At 39.2% G+C, this 22,065-nt stretch overlaps 5 protein-coding genes and 6 non-coding genes across 12 annotated transcripts; 7 read left to right on the top strand and 4 right to left on the bottom strand.

Moving 5' to 3' along the window:
• Positions 1-267: 267 nt before the first annotated feature.
• Positions 268-3,534, bottom strand: LOC122002318 (transcription factor Pur-alpha 1-like). Of its 2 annotated transcripts, none has more exons than XM_042557449.1 (5): positions 3,033-3,534; positions 2,898-2,945; positions 1,132-1,272; positions 812-1,054; positions 268-738 (listed from the first exon to the last, which is right to left on the bottom strand). In XM_042557449.1, exons 1-5 carry the CDS (start codon positions 3,288-3,290, stop codon positions 586-588), a joined length of 843 nt encoding a protein of 280 aa, XP_042413383.1. In that variant the 5' UTR covers positions 3,291-3,534; the 3' UTR covers positions 268-585. The 2 variants fall into 2 exon arrangements, with proteins under 2 accessions (XP_042413383.1, XP_042413382.1); XM_042557448.1 differs by having other exon boundaries at positions 812-1,057.
• A 1,220-nt stretch (positions 3,535-4,754) lies between these two features.
• Positions 4,755-9,056, bottom strand: LOC122002319 (ADP-ribosylation factor 1-like). Its single transcript, XM_042557450.1, has 7 exons — positions 8,912-9,056; positions 8,424-8,581; positions 8,144-8,214; positions 7,773-7,892; positions 7,310-7,428; positions 5,184-5,265; positions 4,755-5,043 (listed from the first exon to the last, which is right to left on the bottom strand). Exons 2-7 carry the CDS (start codon positions 8,569-8,571, stop codon positions 5,041-5,043), a joined length of 543 nt encoding a protein of 180 aa, XP_042413384.1. The 5' UTR covers positions 8,572-8,581; positions 8,912-9,056; the 3' UTR covers positions 4,755-5,040.
• A 617-nt stretch (positions 9,057-9,673) lies between these two features.
• Positions 9,674-9,746, top strand: TRNAA-UGC. The gene has a single exon. It is a non-coding gene; the product is annotated as a tRNA-Ala (tRNA).
• An 81-nt stretch (positions 9,747-9,827) lies between these two features.
• TRNAA-UGC lies at positions 9,828-9,900 on the top strand. The gene has a single exon. It is a non-coding gene; the product is annotated as a tRNA-Ala (tRNA).
• Positions 9,901-9,977: 77 nt separating this feature from the next.
• TRNAA-CGC lies at positions 9,978-10,050 on the top strand. The gene has a single exon. It is a non-coding gene; the product is annotated as a tRNA-Ala (tRNA).
• A 66-nt stretch (positions 10,051-10,116) lies between these two features.
• TRNAA-CGC lies at positions 10,117-10,189 on the top strand. The gene has a single exon. It is a non-coding gene; the product is annotated as a tRNA-Ala (tRNA).
• A 66-nt stretch (positions 10,190-10,255) lies between these two features.
• TRNAA-UGC lies at positions 10,256-10,328 on the top strand. The gene has a single exon. It is a non-coding gene; the product is annotated as a tRNA-Ala (tRNA).
• A 66-nt stretch (positions 10,329-10,394) lies between these two features.
• On the top strand, positions 10,395-10,467 carry TRNAA-CGC. Its single transcript has one exon. It is a non-coding gene; the product is annotated as a tRNA-Ala (tRNA).
• A 2,003-nt stretch (positions 10,468-12,470) lies between these two features.
• Positions 12,471-14,274, top strand: LOC122002320 (WAT1-related protein At5g07050-like). The gene is made up of 7 exons (XM_042557451.1): positions 12,471-12,676; positions 12,742-12,804; positions 12,893-13,009; positions 13,102-13,348; positions 13,432-13,590; positions 13,666-13,817; positions 13,878-14,274. Exons 1-7 carry the CDS (start codon positions 12,471-12,473, stop codon positions 14,071-14,073), a joined length of 1,140 nt encoding a protein of 379 aa, XP_042413385.1. The 3' UTR covers positions 14,074-14,274.
• Positions 14,275-14,329: 55 nt separating this feature from the next.
• On the bottom strand, positions 14,330-16,102 carry LOC122002317 (LRR receptor-like serine/threonine-protein kinase SIK1). Its single transcript, XM_042557447.1, has 2 exons — positions 16,010-16,102; positions 14,330-15,948 (listed from the first exon to the last, which is right to left on the bottom strand). Exon 2 carries the CDS (start codon positions 15,773-15,775, stop codon positions 14,591-14,593), a length of 1,185 nt encoding a protein of 394 aa, XP_042413381.1. The 5' UTR covers positions 15,776-15,948; positions 16,010-16,102; the 3' UTR covers positions 14,330-14,590.
• A 1,192-nt stretch (positions 16,103-17,294) lies between these two features.
• LOC122002321 (phosducin-like protein 3) lies at positions 17,295-21,179 on the bottom strand. The gene is made up of 4 exons (XM_042557452.1): positions 20,876-21,179; positions 20,637-20,780; positions 19,959-20,167; positions 17,295-17,624 (listed from the first exon to the last, which is right to left on the bottom strand). Exons 1-4 carry the CDS (start codon positions 21,121-21,123, stop codon positions 17,461-17,463), a joined length of 765 nt encoding a protein of 254 aa, XP_042413386.1. The 5' UTR covers positions 21,124-21,179; the 3' UTR covers positions 17,295-17,460.
• Between the last annotated feature and the right edge of the window lie 886 nt (positions 21,180-22,065).

Raw genomic sequence — 22,065 nt, forward strand, 5'->3', positions numbered from 1 at the left:
TACCTCCCGAAGTGCCATTAGAGAACAACAGATTTATTATAACTAGACAGGAATAATTTCCGACATATATATTTTTGAAAAAATATTACTCCCACCTTCTAATTATTTATCAATGAATTATAGATTAACCCCATAATTTATTTCCCTTCATCTCACTTAAAAACAGATCAAGGTGAGCAAAATCATCCTTTATTACAACTGAAATATTAGCTATTACTCCATGATCCATGCCGCCCAAACAATGCACATTCTGAAGTACTAATAGAATAATAATAATAAAAGTTAAGATTAGTGATCACAAAACATATTTTAGACTTCCTATTGTACAAGAGTTTTGCAGGAATAGCAGCAATTATGCTTCAGATTATTGGCTAGAAACAAACAAATAGCAGTTTTGCCGCGGCCGGATATGCTACAATCTCGACCTACATTATTCTTCAGCTCGAGAAAGCTTTCGAACACTTCTACTCTTCCCTTGGAACATTGAATAAGATTATTGTTCATCACAAAACAATGATAACACATCAAATACAAGAACCGCGAGACCTAAGTTCACCGGCGATCCGAATTCCAAATTGAGCATGATCATCTCTGTGCAGGCTCCAGGGTCCGGGCATTTGCACCAGCTATCCCTTCAAGTCTGTCCTTTGTTATCTCGACAAAATGGCCAACCATTTCGTGGAACTGCTTCAGACCAGACAGAGGGAGGATGATGGATGAGCGATCAGCCCCAGTAACCTGCAATGAGGAAGAAGTTAGGTTTCTGTATGTGGAGGAAAATTGAACTTGTATCAGTTTGTTCTCCACATACCTCAGATATCCTCAAGAAATGACCTCTAATGTTGTTGCCCAAATCAAAGAAGAACCTCTTCTGATCGACCCTAATTACTTTCGACATTCCCATACCTCCGATATCATCATGTGCGTGCATATCTACCAGACGTTCAACGTTTAATTCAGAACTAGATACCGAGTGAGCACTGTGACCTGATATAAATCCAGCACCGACATCATCTGAAAGACCTGAGAGTCGCTCAAGAGGTTCCATATGTTGCTGCTGCCGTGTTGCGAGGAAAATTGCTCAAGGATATTATGGCCAAAACTAGGAATAGAAGTAGATCAAACTTTTACCTGGTTTGCTACCATGAAAAGTCGCAAGACCTCTTCATGTATCTCTTGTAACACATTCCTAAATGCGGCCCATCCTTCTTCTGAACTTCCAGCTGGAACAATGATTGTACTCCGGTTCCTATTGACAGATGACTCGGATATCTACATAGAAAATGATTCCGTCATTTAAATCGAACATTGAAAATATAAAGTTACAGTAAAATTGCAGACTATAATTGAGGTTTGTGATGTTTCCTAGTTGACCATGAGTAATACATGTGTTTATTTCCTAAAAGTAAAAGGGCTAGTAAGAGCTACTTATGACATAACTAGAAATGATATTGAGGATGAGTGTTATCACTTAGGCATAACAAACAGATGTAATTTCAATGAAATGCTACTGTACTTTAAACCTTACTAGGACAACATTTTAGCATTTAATACTTCAGATATCAATATCGTTATAGGAAAATAGTCTTTCATACTAGTAAGCTTATAAGGAAGTTTAAAGCCAAAGATTCAATAATGTGTATGTACCAGTCTTCAGTAAATTATACTACACAAAAACACCCAAATGCCAGAATTAACTTCATGGAGAAAGTAAATAGCATGTAAAATCCTTGTTCAAACACAGATTTTTTCTTTCTCTTTTATTATACAAGTGATAACATTTTGACGAGAAACATTGATGTTCAAGTATTGAAGGAACTCTGTTAGATATTTCTCTGGATTATAATCACAAACGAAACACAGTGTTAGTTATCTTTCTTAGAAAATATAATCACATTGATTATACAAACTGTTGTCATGTCCAGTCCCGCTAATTAAGGTACAACTGAACACTGTTGAGTAGTCACAAGTTAATTAAGAGTTATTACCATAATTATCCATAAACAAGTAATTGTTTTGTCATGCAGGCATCATCTAAATCTAATTAACAAAATTTAATCTCACAAGTAAAATCTTCAATGACTCCTTATAAAAACCATTCAACATAAAACTACAGCCCCCCAATACTTTTGTTTCTCAGATTTGTTTAAATTGCTTCTCCATATCATCTATTAGAATAATCTCAACAACATAATTGACATAATTTTAAAGGGAAAAAACTTTGGTCATTATCTTGCAAAGTCTAAGAATGTCGATAACCACACAATAGATTTTCATCCAGAGGTCATTTGTATGGATCATAACAACAATGTTCAATCATTTACATCTATGACCGCACAAATATAGCTATAAAGATTTTCTTAGTTTTTCACGGTTCACCACATTGTTCTGACAAGAAAATCAGTTGGAAACTTTTAATGTGCAAATTGTTAATTTCTCACTGATTTGCCATTGAACAAGTAGTATTTGCCAAAATCAATATAAGAAAATTTACTATTTGCTACCATCCGTCTTAATTTTATAATCAATTTCATACAACAAAATATCTCCCAGCCATATCTTCTTCTTTCAAAGAATTGATTATTATTAATTTTTTACTATCGAATTCCTGATTAAAAAAATCCCAACCCAACTCTCCATTCAAATTGTTCCAAAGTGTTTACTTGAATGACTATTCTATTGGACCTAATACTCGGCCATCTATCGGCTTAAACTTGTCACTTATGAAAATCTCTAACCAAATTTAGAGTAAACAAAGCTTAATTACTCATCGCTGATCATCAAAAAAAAAAAAAAAAGGTCAACGAAGGTAATCAAATTACTCACTCGGTCTTCTTTAATAAACTTGATAGATATATGTTGAAATGAAATCAGAAATTTCGTGGCCAAAAACGTACCTTCAAAAAGCGACCTCTTTTATTTTCGCCAATGTCGAAAAAAAACGCCTTTCCCAGGAAGAACAAGGAGATAGCCATCAGTTAAAGGATCCAAAAATCCTACTTTGAAAACCAACAGTAAAAGGGAAAGACAACCTTGGAATCGAGCTTGAGCTCCTTGCTGAAGGCGTCCTGCTCGTCAGTGCCGATGTAGTATCCAAATAACTCGACGAACCAAGCGACGCCATCGACGGGGACGATGATGGTCGACCTCGTGGCCGATGTCTTCTCGGAAATCTTCAGGTACCTTCCCCTCGGGTTCTCCTTCAGATCGAAGTAAAAGAGCTTTTGTTCGAACTGCAGCGTCTTGGAGACCAACTCCACGTCGACCCCGCCGCCAGCTCCGCCCTCCATCGCTTGGCCGCCTCCCGATGCCACAACCAATTCCAGTCCCTCTCAGACTCGATCAAATTAACACCATTACACGAGGCGTTGACATCTTGAATGGAGTAAAAAAAAACCAAAATTTGGAAGGAATTGATGAAGAAAAGAAAGGAAAGAGACAGAGGGATTAATCGGAGATCAGATGACAGGCTCGGAATTCGGAGCGAGGAGGTTTTGACCTAATCGTATTCCAACATACACCTGCTTGTGTGTTTGGATCAAGCAGAAAATATAATATTTTATTTTTAAAAAGATTGAGAGAAAATACCCTTTTTTTTATTATTAAAAAAGCATATTCCTTTGTTTGAAATATTGAAATAAGCTATAACGAACGTATCCTATTTCTTTGTTTGATTATAATAATTTAATCATGATAATCTAATGGCATAACTAGTGAAATATTTTACTTTGTATATATTAATTTATTTTATATGTCCTCTTAGTTTGATTTACAAGAGTTAATATCTTTCATGCATTTGATTAATCCAGAAAATATTTTGAATATGATTGATTGAATCTTCAATATCTATTTAGCTTATCTATACTTTTGGCCTAAAAACTTAGAATGAGTGATCCAATTCAAACTTTTATTATTTGATTCGTCTGATTGACTCAACTTATCTACAACATCGAGCATAATTTGTTTGTTTGATCTAATCGGTTGACCGGTGAGGTCTTGTTCACTCATTTTATTTACAAATATATATATATATATAGCTTTGAAATGAAGAGCTTAAATAGTTTTACTTAGGTTATCAAAACAACATTAATACTGCAACATCAACACTTAAAAGAACTGCATACCTAAATTATCATATAATAATAATAATGCAACATCAACATAATAATTTATTTATCTATATCTAATCAAGCAGCCGACACAATGCTCCAATAAGTAACTTAATTTTTGGTTCTATTAAATTTCATGACCACTGGCAAGTTGGAAGCTCCTTACAACTGCATAATCCATAAAATTCATCGTCCAATCTTGATTACTATAATTTTTAATTTCATAATAATTAAAAGGAAAAAAATTAATGTCTTGATAAATTTATTAATAAATACAGTGGTGGAATAAAATTTATCCCCTTTTAAAGTTAAAATTTACGAAGTGAAATAAGATTGTGAGATATATTGTTCTATCTCAAATTATTCATTTAAACATTGAAAAAAGAATCATAATATATTCCATCCCATTCATGTGTATGGAGTGCAATCTTAATTCCAGGCTACTTGAATGGAATATAACATGAATAAAAATGAAATAGAATGGAATGATCGTGCACGCTTGGAGTGCCGTATGTTCCTGGTTTATGTTCATGAAAGGATACCTCACGCGGTACAGAATCAGATTCAGGGGACCAAGCTGCATGCTATTTTAAAAGAACAGTTTGTGTTCTAAGCCATTCATCTGTCAAATCGTGTTCAAGGACATGGCAAGTACCTCAAGAGGCAGCACACTAGATAAGCAAAATATCAAATACAATAATATGAGGAAAAATATGCAGAGAAACAAAGCTGTTTGCTGCGTCCATCGATGAAACATAGAAAAAGGTAACAACCAAGCACATATTTGTTTTACAGACAAGGTTTTTGAATGCAGAAGGGGAACAAAATGTTCCAAGTGGAACAATAAATAGTCTTCTTGCTTCTGCTGTCACAAAAGCATCAAAGTAGAGCATCGCTGATGTTAGGCAACAACCTTCGAAACAGGCTTTGATTACTGTAAGCAAACACTTTCTTGTAAGCACACATTAAAAGATTACAGTTGCCCTTTTAGTTGTGAAATAAACACAGTATGATTTTGTATTATGGAGGGTTACACAAAAGAAGAAAAAGATAAAGAAACCACAATATTGATACCTTGCTAGCAATGTTGCTGGAGAGCCAATCAAGCCCTTCATACAGCCCCTCACCGGATGTAGCACAAGTGCTTTGTATATACCTGGGGAAAAGTGCACAAACCAGTCAGTAGAATTAGTGGCCTCCTTATCTTCAATCAATCTTCTGTGAAGTAACTAGCACAGCCCTTTTTCCAGAAACCATAGTGTTTGACACATTTCTAATTTTTGTTACACATAACCGTATAGAGATATTGGATGTCCACGGGAAGTGTCATGTCCAGTGTTGATATCCAATACAGCTATAGAGGAGGAGGTAGATGAAGAGTACAAATACAGAAGCATTTAAGAATATTTGGCTAATTATATCAGAAATTACTATATGAATGCAATGCTATAAAATAGAATAAAAGTGCCAGGAAGGCATTTTTTGTCTTTCCAGTTCAACAATCATAAGACAAGAAACTTGAAGAAGCTTTGCTAAAAAAAAAAAAGTTGATGCTCAAGGTTGTATAATTTCATCTCATAAAATCAGCTAAACTTACCATGATTTCTCCTAAATAGCATGTCTAAAAATAATAAGTGGCATATCATTCCACAAATATAGCAAAAGATTGAATGCTCCACGCATGGATTCAAGAGTGGATAAAGATTGCTCCTCACGGGGATGTCTAATTCCTAGTGGCGCATGCTCTCAGGAAAAAAAACTCCTCTCACCCTCTAGTTACTTGACGGTCGGCTATAAGTTGATCCCGTGATTTACCTCCCTTCACACAACTTGGGGGCCGGCTATAAGAGGTGCCTAGGGTGAGCATAATCACCTTTTGCTACAAATAAACACGGGATATATGCCTAAGATACTATGGAGTCAAATGGATCTTATGGATTAACCAAAATTGTGAGCTATGACCGAAACAGTAAAAGGATCGGAAAAGGATAGGAGAACCAATAAATCAACTCATCTGCAAAGATCAACGTCATAGGTTTCTGAAGAATATCAAACCAAAGCTAATGAAATTAATTTCACAAGTTACACAATGTAGGCTGGGCTGTTGCCTCCAATCCACAAGAAAGACATTGATACAAATAACAAGGAGGGAAGCAAAGTCTGTGCATTCAGACTAGCCGAACTCAGCCTGGTCAACTAATTTGGTTGATCTTTATTAGGGAAAAATGCAAAGGAACCAAAGCTGGGAAATTGGCTTACCTGTTCCTACAAGGTCTGTAGACGAGAATAAGAAACAGGCCACTTGGAGATTATTTGATTTCAGAGAGGCCATCAATGATCAATCTATGCTAATCTAGGTCACATCAGACTGTCCTAATAATTCAGATTGATTTTCCCTCTGAATTTGCTTCAATCTTATGCAATGGCATAGCAAGGACTCCACATTGATTAACAAACTACCAACAGATGGACCCCCATTCCAGATATCGAACATTATCCAGCAGATTTCAGTCAGTCATATGAATCAAACACACGAGACAAGATGTGCTTCCTTTTGTTTCTTTTCTATCCATGACATGGATCAATATCTATTCAAGAGAAGATATACCAATTGTAACCTATAATGCTCTAAGAAATTACCAGTTTAGGTTTTCAGGAAAGTGAATTCCAAATCTTCTTAATATTGAACAAACAATAATCCAACATGCTTTAACCTTAAACAGGGAATTGATGCAAGTGGTACACCAACAAGAGAGAACACAAAAGTACAATCTAAGACATATGCAACGTGACCATCTAATTAACATTGCCAACAAAAGCAATAAACCTAGACAATTCAATAACTCAACACATCAACAATTCAGCACAAAAGCAATGAACCTAGATGATTCAATAACTAACACTTCAACAATTAAGCACACAACCTAGGTTACTTGGACTTGATTACAAGTACCAACATACATTGGGCCTAGGTGTTTGGAACCAGATTTTCTAAAAATTTATACACGTGTGGATATCAGTGTTCGATTTGAAGTGTCAACTGCCAGTATCAATAATGGTAAAGGGAAAATGAAGAGTCCCAAGTCACATGGCTACAAAGTAATTGGTAAGAGATTGAAAGTAATTCGTATTTGGGAAAATGAAGAGTTGTTGTAGCAGATAACTATTTATAAAAAAATAGCACCACAAGAACATTTTACCAATGTCGCTGACGGAGAGAATGAAGGCCAAGCTTATCAGTGATTTCGGCAGCATTCATTGCATTTGGAAGGTCTTGTTTGTTTGCAAACACGAGCAAGACAGCATCCCTTAGTTCATCCTATCAGTACAGAATCACAAACAAATCAGATAAAATAGTTCATATGAAAGAGACTTTGCAGGTTTGATTAGCAATGAAGACGACTAAGGAGTTTTCCACTTTAAACAAACTATTCAAACGAGCATTTAAGTCAAGAAAACTCAGTGCATTTTAACTATAATAAGGTTTCTCCATGTTATTATTAGAAATAACTGGCAGATTCATACAAGTGAAGAAAAGTGCTAAGCGACTGATCTCATGGGCATAAAGACAGATGCATGAAGAAATATACTTTTTCAAAATATATTATGCAGACATAATTAATATTGTAAACCACGAGAATGGATAGTTACTACAAGATCTACCTCATTAAGCATCCTGTGTAGTTCATCTCTTGCCTCAACAACACGATCCCGGTCATTGCTATCAACCACAAAAATAAGTCCTTGTGTGTTCTGGAAATAGTGCCTCCACAGAGGTCTAATCTGTTGATGATCACAATATAAGTATCTAGGAAGAGGGAAACAAGTAACCATTAACAGACTACTCGTAGTCAAAAAATCTGGCAACCTACCTATGCATGCACACCACCTTAGAAATTGAATACCCAAATTTTGTTTGATTATTTTAGTTGACATAATAAAGCTTTCATAAAACAGTTGTCACCAAAAGATAACTCATCAAAAGTGAAGCAGTCATTTTGATATGAAATTCTCTAGCGCATATGGGGCAGTACCTTGTCCTGACCACCAACATCCCATACAGTGAAACTGATGTTCTTGTATTCGACAGTCTCCACATTGAATCCTGGATTGATCAATTTAAGAAAACCCTTTAGATAATTTAAACTAAGCCGTACATAGAAATAATTATGTTGAGATGACAACACTTAATTGCACATGTATTCATTGACTATCAAAACATCCTGTTTAGTTGAACTCAATTAACATCAGAATCAATTATCAAGAAGTTAACAAAAAAGAAGGCAAGTGCGAGCGAAGAGGAATAATGCTCACCGATTGTTGGAATGGTGGTTACAATCTCTCCAAGCTTGAGCTTGTACAGGATGGTCGTCTTACCAGCAGCGTCAAGCCCGACCATCAGGATTCTCATCTCCTTCTTCGCAAACAGACGACTAAACAGCTTTGCGAAAGTGAGCCCCATTGCTTCTCACCTATCACAAGCGAACCATAAAATAATAAATAAATCATAAAATGAAACCACAACACGCCGATCGAAGATCCAACAACCGAAGCTACAGATCTGAAGCAGAATCAGGCATGGCGTCGAACTCAAATACAAAACGAATAAAAAAAATTTCAAGATCAGGGCGAGGAAAGGCTTCGACAATACAACTACAAGACCTGAACGGATACGATTCCGATTAAAAGAGTCTTTGCAGGAAAAGATAGATCAATCTAATTATGAAGACGGAAGAAGCAGATCGAGCACGTCGCAATCTATAACCACGGAAATCAAGAAGGAAAGGAGAGATCAAGATCACCTGGGAATGCGGGTACGTAGCCCCGAGGAAAAGGGCAGATGGGAGGAGATGAGGACGAGAGTGGCCTTCGATTTCTCTGCTACGCGTGGAGAAAGGAACGGGGAGATGAATCCAATAAATACTAAATAGCGAGGGGGGCTAGCAACCTGCGCACCACTGTCGGGGGCGAGTACGGGTTCGGATCGATTCGGATTTTTTAAAATAAAACGATCCGATCCGATCCATCGTAATGGGCTTTTCTTGGGGATGGGATCCGATCCATCCTTTTCTTGTGGTTGTAGAGAGCAGCCATAGGTTCGATTTGAGTTGGCTTCCGCGTGCGAGGGAAACTTAGTGGGAAGAACTCCGGTCTGTACTCTCAGAGCTTGTCGCCGTCGTCATCGGCACTGCATGCATTCGGAGCTCTTCTTCGGACCAAGTGCTATGGAAGAAGACAGCGAGTAGATCATATTTTTGAGTTTTCCAGCTCGTTTCTGAAAGACTCTGGGCATTTAGAAAAAGGTACAGAAATTGGGAAGCGTTTTCAGAATTGCCATCGAGGATATGCAATGCAGTACTCTTTGCGAGGTCAATCAAATCTCTGATCTACGAAGTAGCCATAAAGGAAATGTTAGAATTTACGCAATAGCTAATTTACAACCCTAAATTACTTTCTTACAGAAACCAACATCAGGGGTGTAGCTCAAGCATAAACGAAATGCTAGAATTTACGTAATAGAAGATATATAACTCTAAAGGTATTCCTCAGAGAAAACAAACACAGGGGGTGTAGCTCATATGGTAGAGCGCTCGCTTTGCATGCGAGAGGCACGGGGTTCGATTCCCCGCACCTCCATTTATTTTCATCGTTTTTTAGTAAAACTTCTTCCATACAGACTTTACTGAAATAATACTCTTCTTACAGAAACTAGCAAGAGGGGGTGTAGCTCATATGGTAGAGCGCTCGCTTTGCATGCGAGAGGCACGGGGTTCGATTCCCCGCATCTCCATTTTTTCGTCGTTTTTAGTAAAACTATTTCCATATAGAATTCGCTGAAATATTCTTATTCTTAAATAACCAACATCAGGGGGTGTAGCTCATATGGTAGAGCGCTCGCTTCGCATGCGAGAGGCACGGGGTTCGATTCCCCGCACCTCCAGTTTTTCCATCGTTTTTAGTATACAGAATTTGCTGAAATATTATTATTCTTAAGTAATCAACATCAGGGGGTGTAGCTCATATGGTAGAGCGCTCGCTTCGCATGCGAGAGGCACGGGGTTCGATTCCCCGCACCTCCAGTTTTTTCACGTTTTTTAGTATATAGAATTTGCTGAAATTGTCTTATTCTTAAATAATCAACATCAGGGGGTGTAGCTCATATGGTAGAGCGCTCGCTTTGCATGCGAGAGGCACGGTGTTCGATTCCCCGCACCTCCAGTTTTTTCATCGTTTTTAGTATACAGAATTTGCTAAAATATTATTATTCTTAAATAGCGAACATCAGGGGATGTAGCTCATATGGTAGAGCGCTCGCTTCGCATGCGAGAGGCACGGGGTTCGATTCCCCGCATCTCCATCATTTTTAATCTTTTTTTAGGAAAACTACTTCCATCCAGTATTTAGTGAAATAATTTCCTTCGTACAATAGCCAGCGTCCGAGGGTGTAGCTGTAGATTGTTCGCTCCCCATGCAAGAGAAACGGGGTTCAATTCCCCGCACCGCCAATATTTTTATCGTTTTTTAGGAAAACTACTTCCATACAGCGTTTGCTGAAATCATCTTCTTCTTGTCTTTTGTTGCTCTTTTAAACTGATTGATCGCATCGCGCATCAATTAGGACTTCTTCAATATCGTTATAACTTGTGTTACTTTTTCCTGGCCCAATGAAGAAGCATAACAATCTCTAAGGATTAGTATAATCTCACTGGATTAGTTTGGCAAAAAGATAGCTTCAGCAAATGGTCCTCTAGAACTCAAGGAAAGTGCCATGACTTTTACTTCCTCATCAAAAAGCCTTTTTAGCTGCAAACATTTTTGGCCTCATCTCTGAAAGCAACATTAGGCTCAATTGATTGATTAAAAAGATAGTGAGCAAGATTAATGCATTGCGTTCTGGTGTTGGCGACCTGTTGGTTGGTTGGAATTAAGTATACAAGATTCACTATCATAGTAATAGAAGTTGTATGGCGAAGTTAAACAACAAACTCTGAGTCATGATCAACACAATGGCAACCAAATTATTCACCCTTTTCTCTTCTTTAAAAGTAAAGAAAAAGGAACAAGTACAATCCACAGTGGTTGCTTGATTGAACCTACTTTATCTAAATCCAAAAGTATTATGTACAGATGAATCTTTTGCCATGGTGTGCCTTCAGCTTCATTTTGAAGTGGTATTGTGGTCAAGAGATGATGAGTTGAGAAGAGTGGAGTGGAGTAGCTCTTAATTAGAGTTATGTGTGAAGTTTGTGAGTATTCACAGCCTCAACCTTCAACAAGGGTTGATTTAGACTGATTGAAACACTTGATTAGTTAGACATGGCATGAGGCCTAACATTCTCCTCGAACTTATTGAGGTTGAACAAGAAGCTTCTCTTTTCATCACTTCTAACTTGCTTCTATAGTTCTTTTTTATTGTGCAGATATGAACTACAGATTCATATAATCATTCTAAAAGTCTGTGATTCTGACTCCTCTTTTATATTGTTCATCTTCTTAATATATATACACGTATCACTCATCCAGTGGCTTTCAAAATTAGTGGCTAAATTTACACGCACATAGTGGATATAGCAAAGAATAAAGCACTGTAACAGATTGTAATATTGTGCGGAGGAAGATAATGGAAAGTTTTTAAGACTTTCCTCAATGTTTTAGGTGACTTCAAGATCATGAGATCACTGGAAAAGAGAAGTTGTGATAGAAACTGTTATGCTTGTATTGGAACTATGGATATTCTTTCTCTTCTTTGTTGAAATCATATGCATGAGCAAAGCAAGGACCCATTGCTTTTCTTGACTGTAATTCCACAATGAATGTTATAAATAATCTGCACAAACATCTAAAGAACTGGAAACAATGTCTGATTGGGAATTTGTGATGCAAGTCCTTTTCAGGATTTTATGTATCTCCTCTATACAACAAAATAGCTCACAGAAAATACTAGTGATGCATAATTCACCCACCATTCTTTTTATTTTCTATTGCTTAATCTTTAGCGAATGCTGCAAGAATGACTCATCTTACTGCAAACCCAAAAGAATGCCTCCTCTTGTGCTTGAAACAACATTCTGATGCATGCTCTCGCTACAGTTCAAGCTCTGTGAGACTGTGACCCAATTGAGAACATCAATGCCTAGCAACTCCATCAAGATATCTGTGTCGGATCCTCGCATCATCTAAGAACAAACACTAGTTGCTGCAACGCCTCATTGCATGGGTGGATCTCCCATCTTGCACCACTCATTTACTGAGCAAGTGCATCACTGACACAGCTCCCAAATTCCCGTCGCCATCAACTCTCGTTCACCATCAATATATAGATACAACTATAATCAAGCTCCATCATCCCTGGTTTCCGGAATGAAGAGTAGCCAAGGAAGATGGAGCAAGTGCTTTGCGGTCTGCAAGCCTTACCTTCAGATGATCTCGCTCCAATTTGGCTACGCAGGCATGAACATCCTCACCAAGTTCTCCCTCAACCACGGCATGAGCCACTACGTCTTGGTGGTGTATCGCCATGCCTTCGCCACGCTCTCCGTCGCCCCTTTCGCGCTCTTTCTCGAGAGGTAGATATCGATAGAGCATGCCTCTCTTTTGTTCTTCGGCTCAAATTCTCGACACTCGTGAACAGGAACTTACGTCCGAGGATCACATGGACAATCTTCGTGCAAATGTTTGTGCTAGGACTGCTTGGGTGAGTACTTGCACCAACATAATATCGATCAGCATCGATCAAAGAGTAGTACTTCATAATCGTTTTCTTGTGTAAATTTTAATTATAGGCCGGTCGTCGACCAAAACTTCTACTACGCTGGCCTCAAGCTCACCTCGCCAACCTTCTCTTGCGCCATAAGCAACATGTTGCCTGCCATGACCTTTGTGTTGGCCATTTTATTCAGGTAATTAATCAAGTAGAGCATTGAGAGCTTCTTGTAAAGATTTCTTCAGCAAATTTTAAAGAAGAATTAATCTAAGAAAATTCAATTGATAGGATGGAGAAACTGGAGCTGAAGCAAGTGCGATGCCAAGCCAAGTTGATTGGAACGTTGGTGACGGTAGTTGGAGCCATGCTGATGACCCTCTACAAAGGCCCTGTAATGGAGATTTTCTGGACCAAGTACATGCATGCTCGTCCCCTTGAATCTGACTCGGCGGCGGATGGCTCCTCCAACTGGCTCGTGGGCTGCGTCTTCGTCATCGTCGCAACTCTCGCATGGGCTTCTGTCTTCGTCCTTCAGGTAATTAATCTGTGCGTAACATTAATTCTATATGCTAAATTGTCAACTGTTCCAAGTTGACTGAACTTGCTCTGCTTCAACAGACTGCAACATTAAAGAGGTACGACGCTCCCTACTCCCTCACCACATTGATGTGCTTCATGGGCACTCTGCAAGCCATTGTTGTCACCTTTGTGATGGAGCGCAAGCTTTCTGTGTGGAGCATCGGCTGGGACATGAACCTCCTTGCTGCTGCCTATGCTGTTAGTCTCTCCTCCTCCTTCTTCTTTATTTATGGAACTTTGTGCATGATCAAGAGGAGAACTTTTGGTGTGCAGGGTATAGTGACATCCAGTATGGCCTATTATGTGCAAGCTTTGGTGATAAAGGAGAAAGGGCCAGTGTTTGCATCTGCCTTCAGCCCTTTGATGATGATTATAGTGGCCATTATGGGCTCTTTCATTCTTGCAGAGAAGATATATTTGGGAGGGTGAGATCTCCATACAATATACTTGATGATCGACCAGATTCTCACTGTTTTCTCTTGCAGTCTGATTGGCGCAGTGCTTATTGTTGTGGGACTCTACTCGGTTCTCTGGGGAAAGTACAAGGAGGACAAGGAGAAGAAGAAGAAGATGGATGCCATGGAAATCCCAGTGGCCATCAAGGAAGCTCAAGGAGTCATGGAACCGGATGCTGTAGTGGAGAAGGCCACAGCACAAGAACAACATGACAACTGCTGCTGAATGAGGTTATCGTGAAAGGTGAGAAGGAGATTTCGAGTATCTCAGTGTCTAATTTATCATCTAAGTGGTAGAGAGGTAGAATGATCTTTCTCCTCTTTCTAGCTTCAGCTAGTTCTTGTTTTCAGCTCTTCAAGCAACAGCAAGTTTCAGAAATGCCATTGAAGACTTTTTTTTTACTGTCAACAGCCTTGATTTTTCAGTTTCTTCCAAGAACGGGAAGATCATGAAACACATTTAAATCTAAACGACATTTTAATTTCATACATTATGAAATATATAAATATAAGAAAACAATACATTTATATTGACATTGCCAAGGAATCCTGCGCTTTAACTGAACATGAAAGTTTAATATAGCAGGAGAAGCCACCACAATATTTATATATTCACAAGTGAATTTTTAGCTTTCGATAAACCAAAACCAATCAAAGAATCATCTCAACGATATATATAATGATGATTTTTTTTCTCCTTTTTTCCGGTCATTACCTTTGATTTCGATGGAAATGGTGGATTCTTAGTCTCGCCACTCGGGACATTGGTCGAGGGGGCGCATCCTCTGCGAGCCGGCCTTGAGCGGGCATGGCGTGTCGAAGGGCGGCACCATGCAGTTGTACTGCAGGCAGAGCGATGCGCCGGCGGGGAGGGCGACGGCTGCTGGACCAATCTCGATCCCTGTCAAGAAGTTGTGCTGCAGGTAGAGCAACTGCATGCCGTTGCTGAGCCCCTGCACCAGGCGGCTCGGCACCTCGCCGGTGAACCGGTTGTTGTTGAGGTAGAGGCGGCCCACCGCGGCCAGCTGCGGCGGGACGGCCCCCCACAGCCGGTTGTAGCTCAGGTCCACCACAGGGATGACCACGTCGTCTTGCGGCGGCGTCACCGGTCCGGAGAAGGCGTTGCGCTGCAGTTGGAGAGCGGCGAGTTGGAGCGTGAACACGGCTCCGGGGATTGGGCCCTCGAGCAAATTCGAGCTGAGGTCGAGGAAATTGAGCTGGGCGAGGGAAGGGAGAACTGAGTCGACGCGGCCGGTGAGCGAGTTAGAACCGAGGGCGAGGTACTGTAGCCGGGGCGGCAGCGGCGGAAGGGGACCGGAGAGCTGGTTGTGCTTGAGGTCGAGGCGAAGGAGCGAGGAAGAGGGCGGGAAGGGCGGGAGGGAGCCGGAGAGCTGGTTGTGGCAGAGGATGAGGTTGGACAGCGCCGGCGCGGAGGCGAGGGACGCCGGGACGGAACTGGAAAGCAGGTTATAGCTGAGATCGAGTGTGCGGAGGCGGGGGAGGCCTCCGAGGCCGGGCGGGACGGCGCCGGAGAACAAATTCTTACTCAGAGCAACGAAGCGGAGGTCAGAGCAATCGGACAGAGCATCAGGAATGGGACCAGAGACGCGGCCTGGAACGAGGGAGAGCTCGGCGAGCGCGTCAAGGCGACCGAGCGCGGGGTCGAGTCGTCCCACTAGCCCCGGCGCCCCCGCCCGGGGATCGCCAAGGGCGAGCGTCACCACGCGCTCCCCGGCGCAGAACACTCCGGTGAAGGCGCAGGGGTCATCGGTGAAGTCCCAGGACGAGAAGAAATCGGATCCAGGCATGTCCTCCAGCCCCTTTCGAACGGCCTGCAAGGCTAAGAAGTCCACCGGGTCCAGAATCGCCGTCGCAGCCCTCAAGCACACCACCAACACCGCCGCAGTCATAAAGCGCCGCCACCCCATCGGCCTCACGGGCTGAGCTTAGTTTCTACGGTTGCTCTGCCTTCTTTGAGGCAGGAATCGGGTAATAAAGAAGGCGACGGAAGTGTCGATGTACGTGAAAGTTGCTGGTAGAGAAGACAGCCTTGCTCGGCCGCTTTCTCGTGGGGAAGGGCGTGAGCGCTTTAATGGCGGAACTGTAAAGAGAGAGAGAATGAGAACAGAGAAGAGGAAGAAGACGTAGGGAAGAAGCTTAACTCATGGCTTCCTTTTCATCTTCTCCTTGTGATAATGGCGGAAATCGACGTCGGCCTCAATGATCCGCTGCTCTCTTCTCCGTTGTTGTTTTCCGATTCTTTTTTTTTTCATGCCAATTATACGAGGGGCTTTTGCTTCGGACTAACAAACGGCAGTCCGAGGCAGGTGGCTCGGCGGTAAGGCGGCCGGCTACGCCACGTCGTCCGCCACCAAACCGCCACGTCTCACCTGTTAATGGGCCCCACAAACCGCATCTAAAAAGGAAGGTATAACGATGGGTAGCTAAAAAAAAAAACAGGGTTTTGTGTGGCGACGAAAGAGAAGTCGCATAATCAATTATACGGAAGCCGGGGAGGCAACGGTCAATTTTACACGCAACCTGCGGCCTGTAAACTGTTCCTGTAGCATACTTTCTGCCTCCTCTCACGTGATGTCCACGTGAAAGTGAGTGGATTAGAGAACCATGTAATAAGTACCGAGTGGCCATTTTAATTTTTGTTTAATTGCGTGCATAATTATGGTACATGATGGTACATGATGAGATTAACGAGCTTCCACTAGTCTTGTTGGTGGAGGAAATGAAAGCTTATAACAGTTTCTGTTTTTATGATAAATGTTCAGTTTTTACTATCCACATCCGACCGATAAAAATTTTCTATCAGTTTTCAAAGGTAAATCCACCAACTCCTAATTTCCGCCCTCTACTGCCCAATCCAAGTTTTCCATTAAATTTAAAGCCACATATGTCCCCACATATGTCCCAACAAATGACCAAACCATAACATTCTAGGGGTGTTTGGATGATGGATTTAGAAATGAGAGAATAAAATGATAGTAAAAGATAATGTTTGAATTGTGAATTTGATAATCACATTTTGAGAATGATTATCAGATTTATGGGAATCAACCAAATCCATATAATTTAATAAGTTTCATTTCCATTCCTATTTCCATTCCAACCTAATATCAAATTCATACCCATAATTATTTTCATCATTTAACCAAACACCCCCTAAGAATTCCGATTACAGCTTAACCACTGTATCTTACCCGTGGGGACCAATTACAGTTTTTTTTCTCTCTTTCAATAATTAGGAAATGTGAGATGAGTGTCTTCTACTTCACCATCTAATTAGTTCTTCTATCAAGAAAACTATCAAAAGAGACGAATGCAATTGGTCGACAAATCTAAATGTTTAAATCTTATGTTTGCCGGTAATACTACACAACAAGGTTAAACACAACTAGGAATTGCACTAATCTGTAGAGTTAGTCAAATCAAAGGTTAGGTGAAAAATCAGGCGAAACTAATAAATAGGTTTCAATTTCATAAAGCCCAAAGTTGAGAAAAAACTGAGGAATTAAAAAAAAAAAAAAAAAAAAAAAAGGGTTTCTTGCTGAAAACCATACATAACAGGGATTTTCTGAGTAATCCGAGGAATTAAATCAAACTAGTCACTGTCCTCATCGTCAACATCCTTATTTTCGTGATCAGCTACAACCTTCTCGATAAACCTCTTCTGGACTCCTTTTAAGATCCCCTGCCTTGATGGACCGTCGCCGATATGTCCATCATTTAAGACTGGTCCGGACTGGCAAAGGGTCAAGGCTACAGCTGAACAAAAAAAAGATAGCAGATATTAGTAAACAAGGGTAATCAAATTGGTTTTATTTTTTTAACAGGGAAGAACAAAAAGGTTCTTCATTTTTCAAGGAGTTGATGGCAAAAGCCACTGAAGCAGATTTAAGGCGAACTGTGCATTCCTAGAAGAAACCATATGAAAAGAATAGGATGGAAGTAGGCAACATCATTTTTTTTTTCTTTTTTCTATTGATTTGAACTACTAAACTTCCTTTTGTTTTTACTCCCTTCACATAAACAACATAAGAGTTGTCCCATGAATGCAAATTTTTGCACCCTTAATTAATCATATAGTTATTTTGAATTTTGATGGTTTCCATCTCATGCTTCTTGAATAGCATTCAAAATCAAGACAAACAAATTAGGGTCAAATGCTACTTGGTGACAATTTTACTAAGTGCTTCAGCAGGTTTGTTTTTTTTTCTTTAATCTTGAAGACAGTGTTTCAGAACAAAATATATTCTTGGAGGAATTCTCCCACTTTATATGTTTGGCATTCAAATTCTTCAAGACTGGATGAAACTTAGATCATCAATGTCAAAGCGAAAGAGAAACTCATTTGCATCAAGTAATAATGCCTATGCCTCTTTAATAAAGATGTAAAATTCATAATTATCACTTTGAGTAATGTTGTATACCCATTGAATTTGTAACTGGTGCAATAAGTTTCCCCTATCAAAAGCAATCTCAAAAGTAGAAAGATCTATATCCTTAATGATAAACTTTAATTGGAGTCATGGTGGAAAACTTTAGTCACATGGAACTCTACTTTCTTGAGATAGTTGTAATTGGAGTTATTGTGGTAATACACCAGTAAAATTAGTTAGGACATGGAACTTCTTACTCCAACAATAGAACTTCATCCAACTTGATCATCATCATGTATTTCTTTCTGTTCATGTGGTCATGGGTCAATAGAAGAGCAACCCTAGAATACTAAGCCTTTTTCAACTAGCTAAAATTTTCAAAATAAAATATGCTGCTCAAACTGGATACCTGTCTCCAATTTATCTGACTATTAGTACCTATTTCTGATTTTAAGAATGCATAGTCTTGAACATTTTAAAAAATGTATGCATGTTGTATACAGTCAATACATTACATAATGCATTTGTGGTATGAAAACATAATTGTGGTCCATATTTTTTGAAATGTAAAAGTGTTTTTTTAAAAAGATAGCTAAGAGAGCCCTCAAGCACTCCACTCGGATGAAGGTGACTTTCAAGCCCAAGCCCTTGGCAACAACTCCCATGGACCTTACCAACTGAGCTAGTTGGTATCCTCAGAAGATAACATAGTGATATTAAATTAAATCTACTAAAGTGATTACATGTATCACGTAACAATCAAATTAATCTACCAAAGTAATCTATAGTTCCATGTAAAATATTTTGCATGACAATAAATATAACACAAAATACACAATATATAACAATGAATGTAAACCAGCTGAGGCAATTCATGTAAAATAAAATTACCATGTTAAGCTAAGCAATACATAGAATGTGCTTTTTATTTGTCTATCTAAACATTGTCTATCTAATAAAACTAATTTAATCAAATGAACATGAACTTGAACGTGATTTAGACTACCAAACCAGGGATATATTCAGCTGGCATAATTCTTATGCAGATGTAAGATGATGGAATGCAGTCTTTCAGTGCATAAGCCTAAGCAGCTCCATAGACAACTTATGTGGACACATTAACCAAAGATTCTAACCTTGCTTTCTGCTATTTCTGTTACTAAAGTCGTACAAATCCTTAATCTTAGATTGATGATGCAAAATAATTAACTTCCATTTTTAATAGATTAACTCTCAGTTTACATAAAAATAACAAATTTGATATTAAATCTTCACTTTAAAGAAAATCTTTAAATTCACACATCTCTATCTATATTGATCAGTCAATCATAAAACTTCCTTTGATTCTCGTTATCTTGTACAGCCACAATTTATCGCTCACCTGAAAATTGAAATGTAGATAATTTCATAGTATTCATAATATTTTTCCACTAATTCTAGCATATAAGTATATAGATCTCCTTAACTTTAGAACCTGTCATAATAATCCCCAGGCTGTATATCTGTGGTGAACATTAGCCTACCTTTAAAGCCTTTGTACATTGATATTTGATTACATCTTTTGACTTCATAAGCACACTATGGTAAGATTGGGTTGTAAGTAGGAGCATGAGGTGCATGAAACTTCAAACCTTAGTTGGCCAACCAGTAGAAGAAGCAAATAATAATAGCTTCAGGTTAATTTTATAAAAAAAAGTATAATAAAGATGAACCATAATACCTTCAGATGTACATCTCCGAGAGCCAAAGTGATGTAACCCTACATAAGTTCCTTTGACTGCACCATTGTTATACACCAAAATGGTAGGAAGGTTCCTATCTGGATAATTTGGAATGCAGTCAGTTGAGATTATCTTGACAAATTTGGTAGCTGGGTTCTTGGTAGCAAGCTCTTCCAGGCACTGTAAGAGTAGGGCACAGTCTTGTATGCTGTCACGAACAACCCAATAAACAGTGAAAAGTGAGATTTTGGAATGGTCATAAACAATGACCGACCTAATGAAACCATGTACTATTTAAGTGTTAGAGGATATGAACACTCCCGACAAGCTGCTCTCGTACAACAATGTTACTTGCATCAGCAGTATGCGACGAATAACGGTGGCTAGCTTTAGTTGTTTATAGACGAACAATAACTAATATGTTCAGATAGGAGATGGATTACCAATAAAACTATGAACTTAAAATAAAGGGAGTCAAGAATGCAACACATATGTAGAACTTTCGATCATTATAGGCTAACAAACTTTGTTATTGACGAAGGGTAGGACGATACCCCACGCAATTGCATCTACGCAAGATATCCTTCTAGTCTGGAAAGAACGCAAACTAAACAAGTAATCGAGAAAAAAATGCCGCAGTGTCATAAAAAAAACAAATTTTAGAACAAGGGGCATACCCTTCCTTGAAGAGTAACACAACGACCCAGACATCTTCCGGCGCTTGCGACACCTCCCGGACAAAGTCCGATCCAGAGATCTGCGTCACCGATCCAAATCGGGCAACCTTTGCAGCCTCCCGCATCTCCTCCAGCCTCCGTTTTCTAGGTTTCCGCCGGAAGGATACCCGAATCAATCATCATGTACAAATACATAGAATAGAGAAAAAGGGAGAACCTGGAGGCGAGAGCGCCCTAACCTGTACTCCTCGAGGAAGCGGTCATCGTCCAGGTCGTGGTCATCCTCGAGGTCTTCGAGCTCGGCCGGCGTGCGGTCGTCAAGCCAGGCCTTCGATTTGGGGGCGAGATCAGGATCGTCGGCAGGGACGAAAGGCGACGGCTTGAAGGGCTCGGGCTTCGGAGGGAGGTTGCCGAGACGCCGCTGGATGTCGTCCCACTGCGTGCTCGCTCCCTCCACGTCCTTGTACACGAAGTGGTAATCAGCCATCTCTCTCTCTCTCTCTCTCTCTCTCGCGCTCTCCAGAAGCGAAATAGGGTAGTCCGCAGGGCAACGGGGATTTATTCCCTATCCCTGTGCAAAAAGTCTCGGCCCACTGGGTTTCGCCTTTTGCCACAGAAGCGAAATAGGGATCAGTAGAAATGTCTTATTTATATGAAGATAAAATGACGAGAAAATAAATTTATTGCTGAAAATGTCTGGTTTGTGCATTTTATATTTTTATTTTTTGAAAAATAGTGTTTAATTTATATTTTTTTTATGTCAGTTTAAAAAAAAATAGATAATATTTTTAGAAAAATAAAAAATGTCCTATTTTTTTTAGAAAACCTATATTTTTCAGAAAATAAAAATAAAAAACACCTAAACCAAATATTTTTTAAACAGTGAGAAAAAGTTTAGTGTTCTTCATTATTTTATTATATTTTAAATAGTAAGAAATTGAAAAAATATAATTTAGAGCTCTTTATTAAAAGAGATAGTTTATTTTTTCCAATAAATTTATTTAATTTGATTAAAAAATATTGAGAAAAATAATTTTAGATCATTACGCTCATTCTCATATCTCTAAGTTACTAAAGAATAAATTTAAAAAAAATAGTCTGCTAACTACAATATTATTTTGTGTAAACTAAATATCCAGTGCCAGCTTAAAAATAATAATAATTGATCCACCGGGAGCAGTTAAGATCAGCCGAAGCAAAACTGGACTTGGTAGAAATGCATCACTCCATCAATCTCATAAAAGAAAAAAGGTAAGACAAACGCCATTAATCACACAGGAAGCTGATTAATAATATATGTTTATGTGCAGAAAAGGAGAATCCATCTCCAGAAAAGGAGAATCGTTCTCCAGGAAAAGAAGCAAGATCTCCAACTTCGTGAAACAAAACTCCAAAAATACAGATTGTAGAGAGTTCTTTTTTTTTTTTT

This window comes from Zingiber officinale, chromosome 7A (assembly GCF_018446385.1).
Source record: "Zingiber officinale cultivar Zhangliang chromosome 7A, Zo_v1.1, whole genome shotgun sequence".
NCBI lineage: Eukaryota > Viridiplantae > Streptophyta > Magnoliopsida > Zingiberales > Zingiberaceae > Zingiber > Zingiber officinale.

Excerpts from the sequence above, each read along its gene's own strand:
- LOC122002319 (XM_042557450.1), bottom strand. The coding sequence starts at position 8,571 with ATGGGGCTCACTTTCGCAAAGCTGTTTAGTCGTCTGTTTGCGAAGAAG. Across the intron at positions 7,893-8,143 it reads ATGTTGGTGGTCAGGACAAG|ATTAGACCTCTGTGGAGGCA; the intron begins GTACTGCCCCAT and ends GATCATCAACAG. Across the intron at positions 5,266-7,309 it reads TCTCTCCGTCAGCGACATTG|GTATATACAAAGCACTTGTG; the intron begins GTAAAATGTTCT and ends ACTTTTCCCCAG.
- LOC122002317 (XM_042557447.1), bottom strand. The coding sequence starts at position 15,775 with ATGGGGTGGCGGCGCTTTATGACTGCGGCGGTGTTGGTGGTGTGCTTG.
- LOC122002320 (XM_042557451.1), top strand. The coding sequence starts at position 12,471 with ATGAAGAGTAGCCAAGGAAGATGGAGCAAGTGCTTTGCGGTCTGCAAG. Across the intron at positions 12,805-12,892 it reads TTTGTGCTAGGACTGCTTGG|GCCGGTCGTCGACCAAAACT; the intron begins GTGAGTACTTGC and ends TTTTAATTATAG. Across the intron at positions 13,591-13,665 it reads TCCTTGCTGCTGCCTATGCT|GGTATAGTGACATCCAGTAT; the intron begins GTTAGTCTCTCC and ends TTTGGTGTGCAG.
- LOC122002321 (XM_042557452.1), bottom strand. The coding sequence starts at position 21,123 with ATGGCTGATTACCACTTCGTGTACAAGGACGTGGAGGGAGCGAGCACG. Across the intron at positions 20,781-20,875 it reads CGCTTCCTCGAGGAGTACAG|AAAACGGAGGCTGGAGGAGA; the intron begins GTTAGGGCGCTC and ends GCGGAAACCTAG. Across the intron at positions 17,625-19,958 it reads TCGGAGATGTACATCTGAAG|CTGTAGCCTTGACCCTTTGC; the intron begins GTATTATGGTTC and ends TTTTTTGTTCAG.
- LOC122002318 (XM_042557448.1), bottom strand. The coding sequence starts at position 3,290 with ATGGAGGGCGGAGCTGGCGGCGGGGTCGACGTGGAGTTGGTCTCCAAG. Across the intron at positions 1,058-1,131 it reads TTTTCATGGTAGCAAACCAG|CAGCAACATATGGAACCTCT; the intron begins GTAAAAGTTTGA and ends GCAACACGGCAG. Across the intron at positions 739-811 it reads ATTTCTTGAGGATATCTGAG|GTTACTGGGGCTGATCGCTC; the intron begins GTATGTGGAGAA and ends TCCTCATTGCAG.